We start from the raw sequence: 26,584 nt of genomic DNA on the forward strand, positions 1-26,584 counted from the left end.
GGAGATCATTAGAATTTTCCCCTTTTCTCTCTTTTTTTTTCTTTCCATTTTCATGTCTGTGTGTGCATTTGTGTCTGCATGTTTGTGGGCATGATTATGGATACAAGTGCACCTGGAGTCCTGAGATTGATGTTTGGATATGTCCTGGGTAGTACTTCACTGTTACTCATTGAGCTAAGATCTCTCAACTCTCAACCAGACCCAGAGATTGCCATTGTAGATAATCTTAGTAGCTAATTTGCTTTGGAGGTCCCTTGTCTCTGCCCCCTGAGGCTAATACTAAAGGTAGGCTATCATGCCCACCCAGCATTTGCATGGGGTCTGGTGATCTGAACTTGAGTTCTTGGCTTATTTGGCAAACACTTGACTACAGAGCCAACTCTCCAACCTTATTTTTGAACCGTTGCTCAGACTACCATGGAACTTCTGATCTCAGGTGTCATGCTAACCAGGAGTTGCTTGTTAAATATTTTAATATTGGTATTTCCAGTAAATAAAATGAATGTCACTTTGTACTTGAATGTTTTGCCCATTTTTGTATGGCTTGTATACCTTGTGAGGTGGCACCTATAAATACTTGATGACTGTGCTGTAATTATTTAATTGAAAGTTATTCTCAGATGGGGCATTTTCACCAAGAAGTATGTTTTTGTTAAACAGTTTATAGTGGTATCAACTTAATTTGTCTTTATCCACAATTCTCTGCTTATCAATAGCACTTCTTCTAAAGCTTTGTTGACGGCTTATATCTAAACCTGTAGTCTGAATATAAAGCTGTACACCAGTGTTTTGCTTCCAGTTCAATACATCCTAGCTGTGAGCTTTGCCCAGTAATATTTACTTTTATGTTTGTTCTTTTTGGATAGGAGAAATTTTTTGCAGGTTGTACATGTAAAAGAATTATTCAGTGTCACTTAAAGAAAATCCAAATGCTGTACTAAGAAAGTAAAAATTACCAAATTAAGCTTCAGAAAAGAGAGACTCTCAATAGCACTAACTGTGGAAGAAGAAAAAGTGTCAAAAGCACTCAATCTGGGTGATTTCATAGGTGAATTATTTTACTTCACTTTGATTTCTAAACTGTTCCAAGCTTAGGAAAATAGGAAAGCTGAGAGATTGTCAAAAACAGCTACCATAAACCTTTCAAATAAATACAGAATGCTAAAGACCAAGCTCATTTAGGGAATTGTCATAAAGAAAACATCATTAATGGAGACTGTTACTAAAAAAAAAATGAGATAGACTATTATTAAGACACACAAGATTGAATCAGACATTGGGGGAATTAAATATTGAAAAGGATATGTTAAATATTGACTATGATGTTGCCAAGACCAAAAACACTGATGACAACTTATGCTGGAGAAGATGTGGGGTAAAGGGAACACTCCTTCATTGCTGGAGGGAGTGCAAACTGGTACAGACTCTTTGGATGTCAGTGTGGAGATTTCTCAAAAAATTAGGAAACAACCTTCCTCAAGACCCAGCGATACCACTTTTGGATATATATCCAAAGGTTGCTCAATTGTACCACAAAGACATGTGTTCAACTATGTTCATAACACATTGTTTATCATAGCCAGAACCTGGAAACAACCTGAATACTCCACTACCGAAGAATGGATAAAGGTAGTGCATTTACATAATGGAGTACTGCACAGAGGAAAAAAATAATGACATCTTGAAATTTGCTTGCAAATGAATGGATCTAGAAAACATCATATTGAATGAGGTGACTCAGACCCAGAAAGACAAATATAATATGTACTCACTCATAAGTGGCTTTTAGACATAAAGCAAGGAAAAACCAGCCTACAATTCACAATCCCAGAGAATTTAGACAACAAAGAGGACATTCATGGATCTAATCTTCATGGGAAGTAGAAAAGGACAAGATCTCTTGAGTAAACTGGGAGTGTGAGGATCATTGGAGAGGATGAGAGGGGAGCTGAGAAAAATATATAGCTCAATAAAAACATTTTTTTTTAAAAAGAGCTAGTTGAAAAAAATTTTAAAAAAGATATGAAGATACTGGTACTTAGCATGAGGTTGTATTAAAATAAATACATTACATAGGCTTAGTAAACAGTACTCTCAACACAGTAGCTGTAATTATGGGTGCTATTTTTATTACTTCTAAGATTAAAATAAGAATGCTATAAATTATTTTCAGCTAAATTATTTATTTATTTTAAGTGTAATCCCATTTATAAATCCCACTATAATCTAGAAGGAGCAACCTAACAAGATTTCTTTTTCTTCTAGATAATAAACATGAGAGTCACATGGCGAATTATAGAGAAAAAAGTACAATATAGGAACTTTGCTAGGTTTTTTATACCAGGATGGCAATAATACTGCTCAGGAATAGACAAAATAATAGGACCAAAAACATTCATAACTTGACCTCTGTAGAAATAGTATATAATGATGGTGGCCACTACAAATACAGTTCATATCAGTAATATGGTCATGGAAAACTGGCTGTCCTTAACAGGGACAATAGAAAAAAGTAATTCCATTTCTTATTTGTTTGTATATGTAAATTCTAGGTTAGCCTTGAAAGTGCAAAAGAACTAGGAGAATTAACAAGATCCATATACTTATCATCATTTGCCTAAGAAATTAATTTCTAAACAATGTACAAAAACTAGAACTCAAAGGAACTTGACTACAGAATTTGAACTTCATATAGCAAATATATTCTTTAAATAAAATTGACATAGCCTGGTGAAAAATTTATTTTTCATACAGATATTAAGAACTAGTTTCTTAAAAAATAAATAGTATTTAAATCAGGAAAAAGAAAGAATAAAGTCTAACATAAAAATTTGCAAAACATAGCAAGGTATAGTGGTACACTCCTAAATATATCAACATTCTGGATGTTGAGGCAGGAATATCAAGATTGATATAAGATGAACCTAGACTATATTGTGCATACCTATCTTACTAGCTTCTCACCTCTGCCAAAAAAAAAGAAAGAAAAAAGAAAATTTATATTTATAAGGAGAAAAAAATAACCAACTAAAAAAGATTTTTACCTTTACATGTAAAAGAAAGTCACAAGATTTGTTTAGAGTTACTAAAAACAACTTAATTATGGAAACACTGAATATGCTAGATATTTGTATTTAGTTAAATGAAAATGTAAATTCATTTAACTATTTCAGGACATCGTTAGGCATTTTTTTACACATAAAATTTAAAGTAATATATACCTTTGAGCCAGAATTATGTATTTGTGAATTTTTTCCCCAAAAGATCTGTTAACTACAAGTTACCCATTGTCAGGTGCATAAAGATAAGCATCCGTGACTGTGCATACTGACAAACCAAATAATTCATAAACTGAAAGTTCCTTAATGGAGGGTGGGTAAAGCAGGTGTGTGTAGCTTATGATATGCTGTGAAGTCATCAACAGAGAAGAGGGTGTTTTACACAGGTTGATAGGAAAGTGAAGAAGGCATGCAAACAGTTCCTAAAATATGTTCGTAAATGGTGCTTTGATTTAGGAGCAGGAATTTGTGTAGTTGGAAATGATTAAGCTTTAGTGTTTGTTTCCTATATGTCTTATGTTTTAGTTTTGTGGTAATGAGGATCTCCTAGGTCCTTGTGCATATTGACTGATGCTCTTTTGTGGAACCAGTTTTTCAGCCAACTTTATAAATGCAGATTATGATTACAAATATAAAGGAGAAAAGGTCTCACCTAAAATTGCAACTATTGTAGTGTTTTTAACTTTTTTTTATTTTATGGCATTTATATTTGACTGTATCAAGCAAGTGAAAGATGAAATAGCTTTGAAGGAGCTAGGTGTGGTGTTGTCTTTGTATTCCCAGTTACTTAGAAGTTGAAGCAGGAGGATCATTTTAGCCCTGATGTACAAGATCAGCCAGGGTAGTTTAGTGAGGTCTTCCTTCCGTCTGCTTTTTCTTTGTGTGTGTGTGCACGATGGTACCCATCGAGGCCAGAAGGTAGCCTGCATCATCATTTCTCAGGTGCCTCCAACTTTGTTTTTGAGATAGGGTCTCCTACTGGAACCTGGGATTGTGTGATTAGGCCATGTTGACTGGCCAGAGAACTCAATATGCTCTCGTTTCCACCTCCCCAGCAATGGAATTAAAAGTGCATGCTCCCATGTGTGTCTTTTGATGTTTGTGGCAGGGGTCAAAGTGAGGTCTCCATGCTTGATGTTAAAACTGTCTTTCCCATCTGTCACCAAAATCTGTCTCTTCAAATAATGAAACAAGAAACAAGACCAATTTGGTGGGATGTCTTGGCTAAATCCTATAATCCCAGCACCCTAGAGGGCTGAGGTAAGGATTTCCACAAGGTCCAGCACAGCTTGGAAAAAAAGTCACAGTAAAAGAGAACCATTTTTAAAATGAGAGAACCTCTGTTCTGCAGTTGTCTGGTGTGTTTGCTGTGTGTCTAGAGATTCAGATTACAGGTTTGTGTAGTAAAGCATGAGTAAGCAGTACTCAGGACGCCTTGTGGTGAACTTGCAGCTTCATAGTACCAGGAGTATAGGCTTTGTTAAGGAAGAATCATACTTGGCTAAATAGGTATTCTAACTTTATATTTTTTGTTCTTTTTCATTTTTGACTTTCTTTTTTTCTCCATGTTGATGGGGAAAGTAGAAGGAGAGAGGTATTCTTTGGTAGGAGAAAAAATTATAAAGATCCCTGGTTTTCACCCTTTGGTTGTATACTGAGAAAACTCAGTACAGCTGAAGGCTTCTTAGAGCTCATGCTTAAATAAGGTCTTGCCTGGAGCTGTGCAGTGGGATCTCCCAGACCACGACTCACTGAACATTGCCAGGGACTAGGTAATCACTGTTTGTTTGTGTCTTAAGATTTTTTTCCCTCCCTCCCTCCCTCCCTCCCTCCCTCCCTCCCTCCCTCCCTCCCTCCCTTCCTCCCTTCTCTTTATTCTTTCTTCCTTCTTTTGTGGGTGGGGGTTTGAGACAGGGTTTCTCTGTATAGACTTGTTTTGAACTCACTCTGTAGACCAGGTTGGCCTCAAGAGACCCACCTGCTTCTGCTTCCCAAGTGCTGGGATTAAAGGAGTACACGACCTGGCACAATTTTTTAAATTTATAAATGTAGTAGTTCTTGAACAACGTATCCAAAAAAGAGATTGTTATTTAATAAGACTAATTCCTATTTTTAAATCAATCAATCAATCAATCTATCTATCTATCTATCTATCTATCTATCTATCTATCTATCTATCTATCTATCTATCTATCATGTATACAGTGTTCTGCCTGCAGGTCAGAGAGAGCACCAGATCTCATTACAGATGGCTGTAAGCAGTTATATGGTTGCTGGGAATTGAACTCAGGACCTTTGGAAAAGCAGTCAGTGCTCTTAACCACTGTGCCATCTCTCCAGCCCCCAAGACTAATTTTTTAATAACTCAGAAAGGTCAGCAAATCTGGTTGTAAATTGATACGAGAACATTCTAGGGTAGAGGGTGTGATTCAGGTACATATAAAAAGTTGCTTTCTTTGGTACCCCTTCCTTCCTTTTTGCCTGCCTGCCTGCCTCTCTGCCCTGAGGATCAACTCTTAAGTAATTGTGTAACTGAAGGATCAGTCTGTGGCAAGTTGTTGTTTTTTCTTTGTGTAACAGCCCTAGCTGTCCTAGAAGTAGCTCTGTAGACCAGGCTGGCCTCCAACTCACAGAGATCCGCGTGCCTCTGCCTCCCGAGTGCTGAGATTACAAGTGTGTGCCACTACCACCCGGCTGGCAAATTACTTAGCATGAGTTTCTCTAATGTGTGTGATTTTTCCACAGTGTTTACTTATTTGTGTGTATGCATGTGCACACACATGTGCCATGTACATATGTGAAGGCCAGAGAAAAACTTTTGGAAGATAGTTTTTTCTAGCATGTGCGTTCTTGGGATTGACTTCAAAAGTATCTACTCACTGGTACCATCTAACATACTTAATACAAAGTAGGTTGGGTATTTAATAGTGTAGTATGAACATGAAAAGAGGGAAGAAATCTTAAGTGACCTTTAAAGGAGTGTATTTTTATGCATGATAAAATGAAAAAAAAAAAAGCCCTTGTGGTATTCTTTACACTATGTGGATGGTGGTAACTTCGTTCTTTAAAACATACACAGCAAAATGTATATCAAAACTTTGTTTAGCCACCTGACTGCCTGGTATCTTAGTTAATAGTAGGAATGAAATATATTAGAGAAGTCAATGCCTACTGAGGAGTTTCCCTTACTGTTTAAGATTTAGTGTGCCTTAGAATTGCTTTGAGGCATTTACTGAAATTTCTGACTCCTTTACTCTAGACCCACAGGTCCTATTTTACTGATTTTGGAATAGGTTTCAGGAACTTGCATTTTAAACATGCACCCCAATATGTTATCATTCTATGTCTTAACTAGATCAATTTTGAGATACAGTTCTCAGCAGTCTCTGGTCATTAGTAGGTACAAGGTTTTGTTCGTGTACACGTATTGCTCTTACGTTATTGAGCATGTCATAGTACTCCAAGGTAAATGGGAAATCACATTCATGGCTGCTACTTTTCATATATAGTTTTTGAGCCCTACAATACACCTCAGGTGTTAGTAATCTATAATAAGAGACTTGTTGGGATTAGTATGTAATAAAGTAGAATAAAAACAACAACATAATCAGCGTGTTAGCACTTGGAGGTGGAGACAGGTAGAGCAGGAGTCAGTGTCATCCTTGGCTGCATAGTGAGTTGAAGGTCACCCTGAATTACATGAAACGGTCTCTCTTCACCTCCCTTTAGAACCCACAAGAGACAAAAAAAAAAAAAAAAAAACAAAACTAAAAATCAACAATAATGTGATTCCACTTATATTTTCACATATTTTTCATTCTCAAAGAATGAATACTGTCTCCTATTATTGTTTTCATTATTGACTTAGAAAAAAGGTTGAATATTATATTTAAAATTAATCTATGTGGTTTTTCCTTTTTTAAAGGTTTTTTATTATTTTAATTATCTGTATATATCTGTATGTGTACAGATGAATGCAAATGCCCTAGAGGTCAGAGATATGAGATTCTCCTGGAGTGGGAGTTTCAGGCAGGTGTAAGCTGCCTGATGTGGATGCTCTTAATTTAACTCAGGTCCTCAGGAAGAGAAGCATGTACTCTGAACTACTGAGCTGTGTCTCTAGCCCCTTTATGTGGTTTATCAAAAGCTTGGAATTTAGGTATTGTATAGTGTTTATTTTAGTGAAAATTTTAGTATTTTTCTATTCCCAGTAAGAAAGTATATGAAAGTTCCCGTGGAAAACCTTTTTTTACTAGTACCAAAGTACTTTAGTACCAAGTACTACTTTAGCACTAAGTACTTTAGTACTACCAAGTACTAAAGGATTAATATTTACAGCAGTTCATCACCCCCCTTTTAGTTTACTTAAAATTTTTCATACAACGATCATGTTCATTCCCCAGCTCTTTTCAGAGCCTCCCTCCTTTCCTGCCTACCCAACTTTTTATTCTCTCCTCTCTCTATCTTCTCTCTCCCAAAAAATATGGAACACTTCACAAATTTACATGTCATCTTTGTTTAGGGGCTATGCTAATCTCCTGTATTGTTCCAGTTTTACCTTATGTGCTGCTGAAGCACACACACTCTGGTTGTTTTTTGTTCATTCACATGGTATCTGGGTTTTTCTGTGGCATACACTCTCCTTGAGTTTGTAAGTAAATTAAATTATATTGCTCGAGAATATGTAACAGTTGCTGAGTTCTAAAAGTTTTAAGGAATAAAAATATCAGATAATTTACCTTCCACAGAGGTTGTTTTGTAGTATTGCCACAGTTCAGAAACAAGTATAGGTGTGCTTCACCCCTGGCTAGTTTTATACTTATGTAGAAAAATTTGGTGCCTCTTTTTCCTGAACCCTTAGTTTTCAGAGGTCAGACATGTCTTGCTTTCACAGAACATGCTCAGTAGATCTTAGGTGAATAGAATATAGATGTAGCAAAATGATGTCAATAGAATAAATCATCAGTGATATTATGTATCTTGTGATAGCAAGATACAAGGAACTCATTAGTGGTTTAACATTGTTGTAATAATTGAATTTTATCTCCTCAAATTTTGATTTTAGCTGTGTTTCATAAATTTAGTATTTTTATAATATTAAATAATACTAAGTAACTATGTCAAATTCTGGAAGTTTCTTGGTGACATAAAGATGTTCACCTCTTTCTTGTGATAGCCCCTTTTAGTCAAGTCAGAGCATAGCTGGCTTTGAGCTTTCTGCTTTATTCACATTTGAGTTTGATGTTTTTTCATGTAGATTTCAATTTTTTAAACAAAATAGCTGTTTTATAATGGGGCTACAAATTCTTAACCTAAAAAATGCACAGAGCTGTGTATATAGCTCATTGGTCGAACACTGAGTAACTTGTGCAAGACTCTGGGTCTGATTCCCAGAGCTGCCAAAATGAAGAAAGAAAATGGGGAAACTTTCACACAGAGAGATCTGTGGACACACGTGAGGCAAATGCTCTGCCACTGAGCAGTACTCCCAGCCCCCAAACTATTGAATTTGGTGCTAAAGTACTGTCTTGTAAGTTTGGCTTTTCAGATAACTAGAGCTCTTAGAAGTACAGTTTGTATCATTAGTACTCCCCTGATTTGGGTATGTCCAGCTCCAGTAGCTTGGGTTTTGCCTTTGATATTTAACAGGAGTAATTAAAAGAAAACCTAGTTAAGAGACTGTAATATCTGGGTCAAGAAGGATGCTGAAAAGAAATGAAAATGAAGTGTGAACAGACATTGGTGTTTGTTCATTTTACTTGTGCAAGAGTGCTGGTCATGTCAGAGGTATTTTGAAACGGTTGGTTCAGTAATTTGGCCTACTGTCTTTTTTTCTCTATAACAGTTTTTCTGTTTTCTACTACACCTTGCACATCCACCAATCCAAGACACCTTATAGGTGAGTATTTTCCTAGTTCTCAAATGGCATCAGTTGTTCCCAGCTAGGTGCCACTTCATTAAAACTAGACTCTATTTTTCTACTCTGAATTTCAGTTATTTGATTCCAGAAAGACTATTTTAGACCATAACTTTAAAAGTTACCAACAGGGGATGTAGCTCAGTGACACTTGACTATTGTGTGCAAAGCCCTGGGTTCCATCCCCAGGACCTTGTATCCCCAACATCAAAACACAGTCTCATGATAATGGGTAAACTACTGAAGGATTGCTTTTACATTATTCCCAAACCAATTACTCAAAAGTCACAATAGGATTGCATTTCTTTTTTCTGATGTTTATACTCAAGAATTTTAAAATGCTAGTTTCAGGCTTGTTATTTACTTTAAGTGCTCCCAATTGAACTTAGGTTCTTCCACATACTGCGCAAGCACTTTACCACGAAGCTATATTTTTTTTAGTTTAAAAAAACTGGGAAATTCTGGCTTGAGAGATCACTCAGCAGTTAAGAGCACTAGCTACTCTTCCAGAGGTCCTGAGTTCAATTCCTGTTAACCACATGGTGACTCACAACCAGGAATAGTGGGATCTGATGTCCTCTTCTTGTATAAAGTTCATAGAGCATTCATATACATAAAATAAATAAATCTTTTTTAAAAATGGGAAATTAGAACAAGTTGGTTTTATACTTAAAAGTATGAAAGCTTACTGTAGTATTGTGAGGTACAAACCAAGGAATTAAAAGGGAAAATACTTTAATAGTGTTTTTTAGTTTTTCTAGAAGGTAAACATGGTTCCCAACTAAAGGCTTAGAAGAAACATGGAAATAATCTCTAGATGTTGTTTATCTCATGTAGTCTCCCGTTATTATACTCACAGACTAGAAAGTAGAAAGGTGAAGCGTTTTGGATTTCTATTTGTGTTAGACTTACCTGCTTAGGCTTTGTAATACGGCTTTTAAGTTCTATAAGGAAAAGGGTATTTTCCTAGAGGCACCGGAAATAACAATGTTATGTTCAAATTATAAATTTTGGAGAGGATTTGATAAAAAGAAAAAGGAAATCGAAGCAAACCCTTATCTTTGAGAATTGGTTGTGTTTGTGTGTAGTTTATGGCTGCCAGGCAGGCAGTGCACTTGCTAGACTGCATTGTTTCACATCTGGCTTTATGAGGTTCTTATTATCCCTAACCTTCTGTGCAGTGTGTACTCACTCTGATGCATGGTAACAGCTGAATATTTTCAACATGTATTCCTAGACAATCTAACAGAAGCACTAGAATGATAGGCAAAATTATTTTTGTGCAGGGATGTTTTGCTTTCTCTTACACACTGGGCATGTGGTGATAACTTGCATGGCTAAATTTAGTGGTTGATTTATGAAGTTTATGAGTAAGCTATTGTTTGCTAGTCTTTTTGCTTTGGTTACCTTTCTCTCCTTCCTAGTTTACCAGCACATACAGGGGAATTAGATAGTGGCAGTAAGAATTAGTTACTGTCTTCCTCATACCATGACTGATCTTGGTGACATGCAGTAATTTTTTTTAAATGAATGTCTCAGTTGCCTTTGAACTTCTGTGTGAGTTGTTCCTTTTGCCAATTATTTATGCTATTCTGCTTTTATGACGTTCTGTGAGAGCTTCAAGGAGGGAAAAACCATGAATTTTTAAGATTTAGGATGAGTATTTTATGTAAAGTTAGCATTTGTGAATCCTGAAGTAGAACTGGGTTGTACAGCTGCTCTGGATTGGTGGATATGCAAATATCAAGAAAGGAAGGAGCACACATGTGAGAAGGAACATCACTTGTTTCTTCATGCTTGGGGGAGAGTCTGTGTGTACCTCTGGTTACTTACTGAGTTGGCAGCACATACCATGTTATTCAAAAGGTTTAATGTATAAAATATTATTGAATAAATTCATGTAATTGATAAGCATGCTCTTGAAATAAAAATAATTCTTTTTATTTTTTAGAAAATTTCTGTATTTCTCATAATTTTTGCCTGTATGTTTATGTGTGTGTGTGTGTGTGTGTGTGTGTGTGTGTGTGTGTGTGTGTGTGTGTGTGTGTGTGAAGATCTTGCTATATAGCCCAGGTTGGCTTCAGACTTGATATGTAGTTCCCATCTGTCTTGGAACTTGCAGTTCTTTTGCCTCAGCCACCTACAAAGTTAGAATTATAGGCATGCATTACCACATCTGCTACTGATAATTTCTGTTAGGTTCTAATTCATCTTTCATTACAAAGGCTCATCATAGTTTGTTTAAAATGAGGGAAATAACTAGGAAATAGAACTTTCAAGTTAGATTAAAGAGATATTGTCAGATGTTCTTGTTTATATCTAAACTTGTTAAAAACAGTGACAAGATTGTATATTAACATACAAGAATTCAGTGATGGGCTCAACAGCTGTTAACTTACCCATAGAGAAGAGAAATTCTGGTTTAGCAGTCTGGTTCTTACTGTTGTGTGTTTGCCGAGAAGTATCGTTTTTTAACAACTGATGAAATGTCATTTTGAATATTCTGATAATGGAATGTCTCAGAGCTCCTTGCTCATTTATCTATTGATTGATTGTGACTTTTCAAGACAGGGTTACTCTTGGCTACCCTGGATAGCCTTGACTATCCTGGAACTTGCTTTGAAGACCAGGCAGGCCTTGAACTCACAGAAGTCTGCCTGCCTTCTGAGTGTTGGGATTAAAAGCATATGTCACTACTGTCCAGTTTATTAATGTTCTTTTGAGGAGTAAGGATATTTTGTGACTATGAAGAATTAAAGCTTAAGTAATAGAAAGAGTTGAATAAGTGTGTAAGCAGAAAGTTCACTAAATTTAAGCTCCAGGGTAGTACAACATGGCCAAAATATGTATTCATGTATTGAGTGATTTTAGGCCCTGTGCCTAAGTATTTCAACTATGTTGTCTTTTTCTTCCTTACTGAAGCTCACTAACTCTTAAATTAACATAGGCAATAGAAATGTTATGCTTATTTTTTATTTGCAGCATATTTTATAGTGGTATGTCTTATTGTACATGATAAATAAAACAATTTCTACCTTTATCTTATTAATATGTACTGAATAGGAGTAGTTAAATTGCAAAATACCCTTTTGGGGATGAAGGAAGAATACATACGAGTTACCTATATAGACTTGCATATCTTATCTTGAAGAAATTAATTTTGAACATAATTGATATATATATAATGCATACAGGGGTTGCTATGTAGTCTTTAGAGTACTCAGTTTGAGAGCTGGGCAGTGGTGGCACACACCTTTATTTTTTTTATTTTTTTTCCCGTTTATTTATTTATTAAAGATTTCTGTCTCTTCCCTGCCACCGCCTCCCATTTCCCTCCCCCTCCCCCAATCAAGTTCCCCTCCCTTGTCAGCCCAAAGAGCTATCAGGGTTCCCCGCCCTGTGGGAAGTCCAAGGACCACCCACCTCCATCCAGGTCTAGTAAGGTGACCATCCAAACTGCGTAGGCTCCCACAAAGCCAGTGCGTGCAGTAGGATCAAAAACCCATTGCCATTGTTCTTGAGTTCTCAGTAGTCCTCATTGTCCGCTATGTTCAGCCAGTCTGGTTTTATCCCAGGCTTTTTCAGACCCAGGCCAGCTGGCCTTGGTGAGTTCCCGATAGAACATCCCCATTGTCTCAGTTGGCACACACCTTTAATCCCAGCACTCAGGAAGCAGAAACAGATGGATCTGTGTGAGTTCGAGGCCAGCCTGGTCTATAAGAGCTAGTTCCAGGACAGGCACCGAAGCTACACAGAGAAAAGAAACCCTGTCTCCAGGGGTGGGTGTGTGGGGGGGGAGAATACTCAATTTGAGCTTAAAAAAACACTTATTCTTTCCTTAGATATTTCGAGAAGCTCGAAGAACAGTACCTAGTGTTGTTTATATGCCTCATATTGGTGATTGGTGGGAAGCTGTCAGCGAGACTGTGAGAGCAACTTTTCTGACCCTGCTACAGGATATACCATCCTTTTCACCTATATTTTTATTGTCTACCTCTGAAACCATGTACAGTGAGCTCCCTGAAGAGGTAAGAAGCGCCTCAATATTTATTTTGCCTTATTAAAAAAAAGTTGACTTGTTAAATTAAACAACTTTTAATTAGAGTAAAATCAGGGTTTGTATACAAGATCTACAGCTTATTAGCCACTATTCTTGTTTGCTATAATCTTCCTCACTGCTATGAAGACTGAGACAGTTCATGTGTAGAACAGAGCCTGACATGTGTGACTCCTCAGAAAGCTGAACTCTTCAATCACCAGGCCCTTCATAATGGTCCTCTTCATTCTTCTTTGTGAGATCAGTTGATGGAATTTGACATGTAGCTTTTCATTAGTAGGGGTACATTTGAGTTAAATATTATTGTGCATTTTTGTTTTAAAAAAATAACCGAAATTTACTTTTGAGTTCAGACTTAAAGTAAAACCATAATTAATTGAGGGGAAGAAATTGGCATTGAATGAAATTGCTTAAAAATAATTTTAATACCCCAGTCTTTCTTGATCTTCAAATGGTGTATTTTAGAAGTACTTAGTGAGAAATAGTTTTCTAGGAGATACAGTAAAATAAAGTTCATCTAAAATATTTATGTTTTATGTAATATAAACATGATTATGTAGAATTTGTTGATTAAAGTATTTATTTCCTGAGTTCTTTCATGTTTCACTTTTTGTTAGTTGTTTTCATAGAAACAACTCTTATAGGAATTGCTCTTATAGGAAAGCAATTTGTTTTTAAATTTTATAATAATATAATTGTAATAATTATTATTATATGTATATATTGTATGTGCATATGCAGGTCATGATGTATATGTCAGACGACAACCTTTGGGAGTCAGCTCCCTCCTCCATTCTGAGTTCTACAGATCCAACTCAGATTATCAGGCTTGTGTGGTAAATATCTATGCCTGCTGAGACCTCTTAGTGGCCTGAGTAGAACAGTTAATTTATTGAAACCTTTTTTATTTTTAAATTATGTGTGCTTGTGTATATATGTGTGTTCAAGGGCACACAAAGGCCAGAAACTGCAGTGACAGACAGTTAGTAGTTAGTTTTCTGTCATGAGTACTGGGACCTGGATTTGGGTCCCCTGTAAGAGTAGCCACCTGTTGAGGGAGCTGTGGGCTGTGTTCCTGCCACCCAGCTCCCGACACTGGCTAGCTTTACCCGAAATAACAACACACAAACTGTATTCATTTTAAACACTGCTTGGCCCATTATATCTAGCCTCTTCTCACCTAACTCTCACACCTGGACTAGCCCATTTCTAATAATGTGTGTAGCACTTCAAGGTGAGCTTACCGGGAAGATTCTTCATTGCGTCTGCCCCAGAGAGCAGAGCTAAGGTGTATGAGCTCACTTCCTCTTCCTCCCAACATTCTGTTCTGTTTACTCCATCCACCTAAAGGCTGGGCCTATTTAATGGGCCAAGGCAGTTTCTTTATTAGCCAGTGACCTTCCTCCATCAGCCACCCACTCACAATGCTATTAATCATAACTTTAGTTTATCATTAGTAGAGGGTATAGTTTAGCTGTGTGTGGTAGTCAGAAAAATCAAGGTACTGATTGCAGCTGAAACATTGTTTGTTAGCATTGAACTTAAGATTTCAGCTTCTTTTCCTTTTATATGATGCTCTACATTTTTAGCTCCCCACCCACACCCTGAGGCAGGGTTTCTCTGTACTTTGGAACCTGTCCTGGAACTAGTTTTTGTAGACCAGGCTGGCCTCGAACTCACAGAGATTCACTTGCCTCTGCCTCCCAAGTGCTAGGATTAAAAGCATGCACCACCACCACCCAGCTGTATTTTTAGCTTTTATGAATCATAGATATTAAGAATTTCTACATTTTGAGGTGAAGATTATATGAATTCTTTGTATACTGATTGTATAATTGTGCAATTTAAAAATATTATGTAATAAGTACTATTGTAAATGGAAAAAAGGTTTGCATTTGTCATGTGTGTATGTATGTATGTATGCGCATATATATATATATATACGCATGCATACATGCATCTATCCATCCATCCATCTATCTATTCCTGGCTAGTTTCAAGCTCATGACAGTTCTCTTGCCTTAGTCCCTAAATAGCCCCCTAAATGTGAGCTACCATGTCTAGTTCTGCTCTATTTCTCAACGAACTATTTCCATGGGACTTGTGTGTTGGTATTAGGACAAAATAAAATCTCTTTTATATGCTCTTAATGTTTCTATCTTCTAGTTCAGTAGTCCAGAAAAACAGTAGAATTTTTTATGTTTATTTTCATATCTTCTTAAACATTTAGTATGCATCTATTTCGTAATAGAAATAACTATTACTAGAATACCGGGTTAAATGAATGTGTTTATTTTTGAAGAACTGTGTTCAGGTGTCATACAATGTTTCTCAAAATCTTTAGAAGTCATTGCTCTGTGTTAACAAAGGCTGTGGAGCTGCAGGGCCTTACTCAGGGTCTCACCACTGTTTAATGACAGAGCAAAGATTTGAATTAAAGTGTCTCTGATTTCAAATATATCATGCACTAATAGTAATTCTTTTAAATTTTTTAAATTCTATTATTTATATTTATGGGTGTTTTTGCCAGCATGTGTGTCTGTGCACCTTGTGTGTGCTTAGTGTCTACAGAAACAAGAAGAAGGCCTTGTAATAAAATTAACTATTTAGTTTCAGATCCTCTGGAAATGGAGCTAAAGACATTTGTCAGCTGCCATGTTGGTGCTGGGAACTGAACCTGGGTTCTGAAGGAAGAACCAGTGCTCTTAACCATTGAGCCATCTCTCCAGCCCTCCAAATTTATTTCGATTGTCTTTATTTAAGGGGAACAGCATGGTGTTTTGGTATAAGGCCAAAACCAAGGAGTTATTCTCTTCTAGGATTGTATAGAGCCATGTCTTACAATTGGGTCTTTGTTCCATTTTCAGTTGTCCCCTCACCATGGGGTCCAATTTCTTATTCATGCATTCAACATCTTTTTTATTTATTGAATGGAGATGGAGGAGGAGTGGATGGAGATGAGGATAAATGGGATCTACAATTTTGAAGATAGGTGGAAAACTTCATAACACCATGTTTGATAGTGAGTTCTTGAACATGACACCAAAAGAGCAAAAACAAAAAGTGCTAAATATAAATAAGTTGGATCTTAAAAAATTTTAAAACTTTTGTATATTACTGGGCACTATTGATAGAATGAAAGGTAAACAAAAAATGGGAGAAATACTTGAAACAATAAGATAAGTTGTTTGTTTGTTTTTTTTTTTCGAGACAGGGTTTCTCTGTGGCTTTGGAGCCTGTCCTGGAACTAGCTCTTGTAGACCAGGCTGCCCTCGAACTCACAGAGATCCGCCTGCCTCTGCCTCCCAAGTGCAGGGATTAAATGGTGCAAAAAAAGCTTTATCAGAAAGTTTGGAGCCCAGAAGGTAGAAGTTAGACCTAAAGCCAAACAAACAAAAAATCAAAGACAGTGTTAAGTGTCATGGTGACAAATGTGGATGGTGTAAAAGGATTTAAGTAGCATATCTTGTAAAAGAGGGTAGTGTATGGAAAGCCTAGATAAGTGGACAGATGAGAGGTGATTGCTGAGATGAGAACTACTGACTTAGGTTTACTTTGAATTTTCATGTAAGATATGATGGGATAGTCTATCAAATGTCTAAAAGTTTACTTTATTGACAGCAGAACCAAGATTCCAGAGGATACAGTGAAATAGACTTGGTAGGGAAAACAGAGCATGGGAAATACAAAGAAATACAAATACGTTGAGGTATTTGATCCATTTGGACTTTAGTTTTGTGCATGGTGATAGATATGGATCTATTACCATTCTTCTGTGTTGATAGTCTGTTATGCCAGCACCATTTGTTAAATATACCTTTTTTTTCCATTTGATATTTTTTGCTTCATTGTCAAAAATCAAGTGTTCAAAAGTGTGTAGATTAATAATCCAGGTCTTTGATTCGGCTCCATTGGTCCTCCTGTCTTATACCAATACCAGGCTGTTTTTAGTACTGTAGCTCTGTAGTAGAGTTTGAAGTCAGGGATGGTGATGCCTCCAGAAATTCTTTTATTGTACAGGAAGCCAGCCACACTAAACCTCATAAAAGAGAAAGTGGGAAGTACACTTGAACGCATTGGCACAGGAAACCACTTCCTAAATATAATCCCAGTAGTACGGACACTGAGAGAAACAATTAATAAATGGGACCTCCTGAAACTGAAAAGCTTCTGTAAAGCCAAGGACGTGGTTAATAAGACAAAATGGCAGCTACAAAATGGGAAAAGATCTTCACCAACCCCACATTGGACAGAGGTCTGATCTCCAAAATATACAAAGAACTCAAGAAATTGGTCATCAAAAGAACAAATAATCCAATAAAAAAAATGGAGTACAGACCTAAATAGAGAACTCTCAACAGAGGAATCTCAAATGGCTGAAAGACACTTAAGGAAATGGTCAACATCCTTAGTCATCAGAGAAATGCAAATCAAAACAACTCTGAGATTCCATCTTATACCTGTAAGAATGGCCAACATCAAAAACACTGGTGACAACTTATGCTGGAGAGGATATGAGGTAAAGGGAACACTCCTTCATTGCTGGAGGGAGTGCAAACTGGTACAGACTCTGGATATCAGTGTGGAGATTACTCAGAAAATTAGGAAACAATCTTTCTCAAGACCCAACAATCCCACTTTTGGATATATATCCAAAGGATGCTCAACCATGCCACAAGGATATGTGCTCAACTATGTTTATAGCAGCATTGTTTGTCGTAGCTAAACCTGGAAACAACCTAAATGCCCCTTGACCGAAGAATGGATAAGGAAAATATGGTACATTTACACAGTGGAGTACTACACAGCAGAAAAAATGACATCTTGAAATTTGCAGGCAAATGGATGGATCTAGAAAACATCATATTGAGTGAAGTAACCCAGACCCAGAAAGACAATTATCATATGTACTCACTCATGGGTTTTTAAACATAAAGCAAAGAAAACCAGCGTACAAATCACAATCCCAGAGAACCTAGACAACAATGAGGACCCTAAGAGAGACATGCATAGGTCTGATCTACATGGGAAGTAGAAAAAGATAAGCTCTCCTAAGTAAATTGGAAACATGGGGACCTTGGGAGAGGGTTGGAGAGTAGGGGAGTGACAGGAAGGGGAGCAGAGAAAAATGTAGAGCTCAATAAAAATCAATTTTAAAAAAGAAATACAAATATGTGGATTTTGTTTGTTTTTGTTTTTCAAGACAAGGTCTCTGTGTAACGCTGGCCGTCCTGGAACTTACTCTGTAGACAAGGCTGAAAGAAATATGAAGAGTTTAAAAAGTTATTGTTAATATGCTTCCAGCTCCTGATTCTAAATAATTATTTTTTAGTTCTATGTAATAACTCTTTGAGATATGTCTATCAATCAGTTTAATCAACTTTTCGATTTGCTTTTGTCTGATGATCTTTACATATATATTACCTAATCACTTTTTAAGTTCTTGGACAATTGGACATTTTTCCATTGTGTTTTAGTTCATGAAATCATATTTGTCAGCAGAATTAATGTTCAGTGTTTTAAGAATGGTACTAGATATTGGAGGAATTGTAATTTGATCTAATGCTTTTAATTTTCTCTTTCTTTGTTTATATGTATAGGTTAAATGTATCTTTAGAATACAATATGAAGAGGTATTATATATTCAAAGGCCTATTGAAGAAGATCGAAGAAAATTTTTCCAAGAACTTATACTCCATCAGGCGTCATTGGCACCACCACGAAGGAAGCATACTGGTAAGTCCAAAAGCCTTTATAAGAAAAACGACAGAATGGAATTAAGAAATATTCAGGTCCTATGCTGGTTCCTTCCCTGTCCGGCTGGAGTTGGTGAGCTCCCATTAGCTCAGGTAAACTGTTTCAGTGGGTGTACCTGTCATGGTCTTGACCTCTTTGCTCATATTCTCACTCCTCCCACTCTTCGATTGGACTTTGGAAGCTAGTCTAGTGCTCCAATGTGGGTCTCTGCTCTGTTTTTATCAATTGCTGGATGAAGGTTTTATGGTGATATTTAAGATATTTATCAGTCTGACTACAGGGCAAGGCCAGTTCAGGTACCTTCTCCTTTGTTGTTTAGCGCCTTAGCTGGGGTCATCCTTGTTGATTCCTGGCAATTTCTCTAGTGCCAGGTTTCTTGCTAGTCCCATAATGGCTCCCTCAATAAAACTAGTTCCTCTGAATGTGGGTGAGAGTTGTATAGCTATGGCTGGGTTAGACTGAGGGGCCACTGGCAGTGGCACCAGGATTTATTCCTGCTGCTTGTACTGACTTTTAGGGAACCTATTCTTTTTGGATGGATACCTTGCTCAGTTTAGATATAGTACTGGGGAGGGGGCTTGAACCTTTTCCAAAGCAATGTATTTTACTCTCTCTGTTTAGTGGGTGGGGGTTGGGGTTGGGGGGGGGATAGGTAGTGGGAATGGGAGGAGGGGAGGGAGTGGCAACTGGAATTGGGATGCAAAAAGAAAAATAGTTTGTCTTCCTTTTAAAAAGTAATAAAAGAAATTTAAAAAAAATATTTAGGCCATTAGTCTTGGTGGCCAACACCTTTCTTTACTCACTGAGCTAGCTCATTGACCTAGTGGACATGTTGAAAATGGTCGTGTGTTTACTTGATCTGAGATTAAGAATTATATCTTTGTTAAAGTTTTATCAAGCACTTCAGAGCTTCTGGTAGAGTCTGCATTCAACAGCTGAAAAAGCCAAGGGGAAAAGGTTAACAGTTCTACTCAGTTTCAGTTATCTGAAGTATCCAGACTAGAAATGGCAGGTTGTGGATAACAGAAGTTATTCCTTTGTGGACCAGGGCAGATTTGATCGTCTAAGAGGTGGTGTGTTAGTTATTTTTCTCTTTGTTGTTATAAAATGCATGACAAAAAAATACTTAAGGAAGGAGACCTTGTTGTGGCTCACATTTTGAGTAGGTGCAGTTGATCCTGATAAGAAAAGTATCACAGTGGAGAGAGAACAAAACACTGATCATGTGTCAGCAGCCAGGAAACCTGGTGGGGAATGCTGGTGCTCAGTGTGTTTCCTTCCCCTGGGGCCCCAGTCCATTGGGTGGTGCTACCCACATTCTAAATGTCCACCCTCTTCATTTAGACCTCACTAGACACTTCCTTACACAAAACCAGAGGTAAACCTCCTAGGCGATTACAGACCCAGACACGTTGACTGTGAAGTTTGACAGTCAAAGTGGGTTAGAATATGGTCTTTTCTGGCTTACTTGAAAAGTTTTTAAAACAATATTTAGAATATATTATGAGGGTTTGAAAGACTTCCATAGCCTTGTTTTAAGCATTTTATTTTTCTTTAGTTTGGAGCAATGGTATTAAGAAAAGCTAAAGAATTTGTTGGGTTTCAACTCTCTGAATTAGGGAAGACCTGCAGTCTAAGACATTGAAGAGGATTTATTTCCCCCACTTGTAAAGGTACATAAAAGATGCAGTCCTGCTCCTTAATATTTCAACGTTATGAGGAAATAAACATTTTTGTTAAGATAATTTTAAAGCCGTATTGCCCATTTTAAAAATGCCATTTAAATTAATTCTTTGAGATTTCATATATATCTCAGTATATTTTTAATATTTTAAACCCATATTACCCATTTTTAAAATGCCATTTAAATTAATTCTTTGAGAATTTCTTATGTATCTCAGTATATTTTTTAACATTTTCTTTATTTATGAACATTAGTGTTTTGCCTGCTTATATGTCCTTGTGAGGGTGTCAGGTCTCCTGAAACTGAGGTTACATAGGGGTGATAGGAGTTGAATCAGGTTCTCTGGAAGAACAGCTCTTAACCACTGAGCCATCTCTCCAGCCCCAACACAAGTGTATTTTAATACACCTACTCTTTCCAAGTCCTCCAGAACTACTTTGTTATCTCCTAACCCCACCCCTTGTTCTTTACATGTCTTTTAACGGTTCCTGTAGGATACTAAATATTTTTCTTTCCTGTTATGTTCTTACCTTTCTATAAATATCTACTTGTTTTGTTATTTGTTGTTTATATGTTATGTTATATAATATATTATTAATATATATATTCGTATATAATATGACATTATTTATAACATAATATATATACTCTTAGATAAGTCTATTTTTAGTCCCATCTATGTGAATTTATTTTTTTATTTATTTTGAAGTAGACTCATCTGTAACCTAGCCATGAACTTTCTGCTTCAGTAATCTAAGTGCTGGGAGTGAATAATGATGCCTGGCTTGGATTTTCTATTTTTTTCTTTTTAATATTTTATTTTTCTTTATGTTTTAAATATTGTGCTTGTGTTTGATGGACAACTCTATGAAGTTGGTTATTTCCTTGTACCTTTATGTGGATTCTGGAGATTGAATTTAAGCCTCAAGGAACTTTACCCACCAAGCTATCTTACTGCCATTTTATAATTTTTTGAGACAGAGACCTTGAATCATGATTTTCCTATAGCATCCTGAATGGTAGGATTACAGGCATGAGCCACCACTTTTTTTTTTCTCTTTGAGCTGCTTTATTGAGTTTCTTTTTTCATGTTAAAGATTTAGTCAAAATACTTAGCATTTGAGTCCTGAGCTTTAGTTATGATGCCAGGAAAACAAAACAAAATAAAACATTTTTTTGTCTTTATTAAAATTAAAAAGCTTTTATGAAAGTTGTGGTATTTGTTTTTGTTTCATTTTGTTTTGAAACAGGATCTCAACTGTGTTGCTCTAGCCTCCTGGAACTCACAGAGATCCTCCTACCTCTGCCTCCCAGAGTGCTGGAATTAAATTATGTGCTGCCACACCTGGCTTGAAAGATAATTTTTGTAATCCATACGTCTGACTAAAGAATATAATGAAGATTATATGAACATCTCTTAGTACTTTACAGTAGAAAATAAAACATTTCAGTCATAAAATGGATAAATAATATACAAAATATGAGGGTAGAATTCTTAGAGCGCCAGGGGACTTATTGTAATTATTCAATAAGGTGAAGTTATTCTCTTACTTTTAATTTCCATATGAAATTTTACTTATTGGGTTTTCATGGTTCACATACACTTGTAATTTCCTTTCTTTTAAAGATTGTTTTGGGAGAATGTACAAAGTCCAATTGAGCCCTGGCTTACCATGTTAAAACCTTTCTTTTTTTTTTTTATTAGCTCTGTGTGCTATGGAAGTGCTTCCACTTGCATTACCATCTCCTCCTCGTCAGTTATCAGAATCAGAAAAAAATCGGATGGAAGACCAGGAGGAAAATACATTAAGAGAGTTGCGGTTGTTTCTCAGGGATGTTACCAAGAGGCTGGCCACAGATAAACGCTTTAACATCTTCAGCAAACCGGTGGATATTGAAGAGGTCTTGTTTCAGTAGTGTGCAAACAGTGAAGTTGAACTGGCTAAAAGAAAAAAAATATTGACATCTTTTTTGGAAGGAAAAAAAGCAAAGGCATGGATGAATATTACCCCTAGCCTATAAAATTTTAATCCATGTAATATAATAACTACCAGTGTCATCAGCAAACATCTGGTGACTTTTGAGTGAAATTAGTGACCAATTTGTATATGTCCTCTTAATTATTATTGCCATCTGTGATCACTACTCTTCAATTTAAGAAGAGGATTAAAATTTACTTTTGCAAAACGTCCATAATAGACTATTTTTATTCCAGGATAAATCCTGCTTTTAAATGTACATTGGTATCAATGCTTTGGTGCCAGTACTGGCATTTCCTTAACTGTTTGTAACTGTGAAAAGAGGCAGTAAAGTCTTTCTGCTTTAGAAAGGCCTTTTGTTAAGTCGCACATCCCATGCACTTAATCTGTCTTCTCCAAAGAGTTTCTCTGCTCCCAGTGGAAAATTCCTCACTTTGTATGTGTATTGTTCTGTGTAATTGTGGGAACTTGGTTTGTGATGGTGAGAAAAGGAATTTTCCATTTGGAATACATTAGAATGCTGTCAATTAAAAACAAACAAACAAACAAAAAACCCCAACTTTATCCTGGGATAATATAGTGTGGATGACCACAGTATAATCTTTACTGGCCTTCTCCTTATAAGTTCAGACTCCATGTTTGAGCAGTTTTGGTGTTTTTAGTTTTTTTTTGTCATTTAAAAAATTTGAATTATAAAATGATTCAAAGTTTAATGTGTGTCCTAATTGTGAAATCTGTGTTTTTGGACCTGAGCAGATTCCTTTGGAACCATTATGTCATCTGTGACTGGGAAGAATGGGTTAGCGTTACATTTTCCCTTCAACAACTCTGAAAATACACATCTTCCCCTTCTTCTTTAATAAAGGGACTGTCAGAATTCTTATTTGGATGTTTATCTACAATGTGTAGTAGTCCATTTGATACTTTTCAAAAAACATCCAAGGTCATTTTGTTACTTTTCTACTGGTTCAGTTGAGGTAGTTGGGTAATGACAGCCAAGTTTGGGAAGGTTTTTCAAATTTAAAGCCTACAGTCTTTTACTTTTTAAATTTGAGACAGAGTCTTATTATGTAGACCTAGATGACTTTGAACTTGCAGTCCTCCAACTCCCAAATTTTGGGATTATAGGCATGCATCACCATGCTTGAAAGCCCTCAGTCTTTCATCTTTTCCATCTTAGCTATCTTCTCGCCTTTTCCCACTGAAATAGCAGGACATGTAAGATATGTGTAATATATGCCTTTAGCTTAAAAAAAACACTTATAGGATTTTCATCTGAAATAATTATTAAAGATTTCTTTTTATGGTCTTAAGAACTAAGCCCAGAAAAAAAAAAAGAAATGTGTTCAAACTATTTACATTTATTTGTTTGTTTGTCTGTTGAGAAAATAAACAAACATGTATTTAAAAAAAATTAAAAAAAAAAAAAGAAGCCTGAGCTAACAGGCCAACCAGTTTATAGTTAAAAAAAAAAAACTAAGCCCAGGGTCTTGCATGCATGGCAACTGTTCCACCAGCCAAGCTATCCCCCAGCCCTGCTTCTCAGGCTCAGATTAACTAGTTTTATTCTTGCTCAAGAAACTTTTTTCTTCCTAATCACAAAATTTTTGGCAGATTGCTTCCATCTTTAAGAGAATATGTTTTATAAGTCATGGTAAAGAAATAGAAAGGAAGAGAAATGGTAAGGTTTAGGTAATAATTTTAGTTAATATTAGGATCCTCTTTTCTGTCTTAGGTTCATTCTGGTCTTGCTCTCAAAGCTGAAGCAGGAATAGCAGGGGAAGAATAGAAAAGGGAAAACAAGATAATTCCTAAGTCGTTTAAGACATAAAAGTATATGCTCAAATAATGCATTAGAAGTGGCTAATACTATCAAATTTAAAGTCATTTGAAGAAAGCAAAATATTAAAAACATACTGAATTTAAAACTAAGTATGTGCTAAAATTTCATACTCTTAATAGTATAAACTCTAAATGCCTTTCCTTTTATAAATATTTGTTTCCACTTTTATACAATGACTGGACCTTAAGTCCAACTAATAGTTCCATTGCTGCCTGCAATAAGATCCCACTTAGAGCTGACAGTCACACAACTTATGAATGGCCTTAAAATTTGAAAAAGATGCACAAATTACATGCGTGCATGGGTATGCACGAGTCTGTGTATAAACTTGAAATCATGATATCAGTGTCATTGGAAGCTATATGAAAACAAACTCTCACTTTCAGACAGCAGAAGCTGCCCAGAAGTTGGTCCTATACTAGTTTTAGACATTGCTCTCAAACTGCTTTCAGATTACAGTTTACTACTTGAGGTTTCCACTTGAGAAAACAATTAATACAGCGTGCCAATCTTTCCTTACTGGTGATGTGACATTAAAACATAAAACTTACTTTATAAATCCTGACTGAATGTCTTACTGTAGAATCATTTATATGTATAGACAAGTCCAGCAAACTCTTTACAAGTTAGAAAAAAATACTTATTTAATTGACACAAAATGTGTGTAATGACTCCAAAGGAGTAGAAAGTACTTCCCATGAAATGGTTCACCTTATAGAGTTAAAAAAGAAAGTTTTGTTGAAAAAAATTTTAAACATATACCAGAAATTCTGTATTAATATGAAAAAATATCTCCTATAACCCCCCCCCCCCCCCCCATTTCTTGAAGTAGCACATTTACTGATGCTTATTGGGTACTTTACCCACACATTCTCTTCTCAGATAAACCCAAAAGATTTAAAAACCAAAAACTGACTGTTGGTTTCAAATTTCAAGATGAGCACCGTGAAGCTTTTCATGGAAAGTATGTCAGATAGTAACTTTAGTAGCATAAAAAGCATTGTAATTTTACTCTTATACAATTAGCTACTTAGATTTAAGTTTTAAAGTATTCTGTTTTTAATTTGTGCTTTTGTGAACTAAAGCATATAAAAAGCCAGATGTAATTTTCATTAAAGCATCCTATTTGTTTTAGGTTTCAGATTATCTTGAAGTAATCAAAGAACCAATGGATTTATCAACAGTAATAACTAAAATTGATAAACATAATTACCTAACGGCTAAAGATTTCCTTCAAGATATTGACCTCATCTGTAGCAATGCTTTAGAATACAATCCAGACAAGGACCCCGGAGGTAAGGACACTTAGGGCAAGGTGCCAGTTTCGGCATTCAAGTGTGCCCATTTTAGACTGATAAATGAATGTATTCAGGAACTTTGAGAAAGTAATAACCTACCTGGAAACACTGTGCCAGAAAGTTTTACAGTTCTAGGCACTATGTTTTTGTCTAAGATTTAGTTTTTATTTTCCTGTTAATTTTTATACTGAATTCTAATTTTGTTCAGATTGATGGAATAAGTTGGCAAGTGAACTTAACTTAAAATTTGTTTGTTTAGCTAACATCAGTAGTCATCAGTAGAGCCACTAAATAGAAAATTTTTAATTTGTGGGAAGTCAGGAACAGATAAGTTTATATTTCAAACTTAAAAAAAAAAGACAGAATCTTATTGTATAGCTCTGTCTTGCCTAGAGCTCAGTAATGTAACCTAGGCTGGTCTCAGACTCACAGAGATCCTCCTGTCTTTGTCTCCTGAATGCTGGGATTAGAGGTGTGTGTCACCATTCCCAGCCCTGTGTAACAGAATTTTCCTGTAGAATGTTAGTTATCCTTTCTGTATATTTATTGGAGGTATTCTTCCATAATTTTATTTTACTCCTAATTCCATCCTATACTTTCCAGAGGTGTTCATTCTTTTGACATAGTAACATGATACTATCATCAAATGTGTTAGGTCGGATTTGTAGCTATCCTGGAAATCATGTAGCTCATGGGTTGAACATTCTGTAGTTCCAACTCTTGTCATTGTCATCCAGGGAAAATCACTAAGAACATATCTATAGTTAAACAAGATGGATTTATTGTAAAGAGGGATGATTCTTATAACAAAAATGCATGTCTTTGGGAATCATAAAAGATTTGGTATTCTGTATATAATCTTAGGGAAAGTGTGAGGAAGTGGAACCTAGCAGTGAATTGGATGTTGCTAGGTAGGTTTTGTGATTAGATATTTATTCTTAGAACCTAGGAAGTGAGCTGGGTTTACCTGAGATAGCTCATCAGGTAAAG

General features: G+C 36.1%; 1 protein-coding gene and 1 pseudogene across 1 annotated transcript in view; one reads left to right on the plus strand and one right to left on the minus strand.

Annotated features, from left to right (window-relative positions):
* The window catches only part of Atad2b (ATPase family AAA domain containing 2B), a 133,603-nt gene that overhangs the window by 76,946 nt on the left and 30,073 nt on the right, over positions 1-26,584 (plus strand). Inside the window, 4 exon segments of the mRNA XM_075983967.1 lie at positions 12,819-13,004; positions 18,634-18,769; positions 22,180-22,376; positions 25,432-25,591. Coding sequence (XP_075840082.1) covers positions 12,819-13,004; positions 18,634-18,769; positions 22,180-22,376; positions 25,432-25,591 — 679 coding nt within the window.
* On the minus strand, positions 7,537-7,637 carry LOC142856646 (U6 spliceosomal RNA; annotated as a pseudogene).

This window comes from Microtus pennsylvanicus, chromosome 8, assembly GCF_037038515.1.
Source record: "Microtus pennsylvanicus isolate mMicPen1 chromosome 8, mMicPen1.hap1, whole genome shotgun sequence".
NCBI lineage: Eukaryota > Metazoa > Chordata > Mammalia > Rodentia > Cricetidae > Microtus > Microtus pennsylvanicus.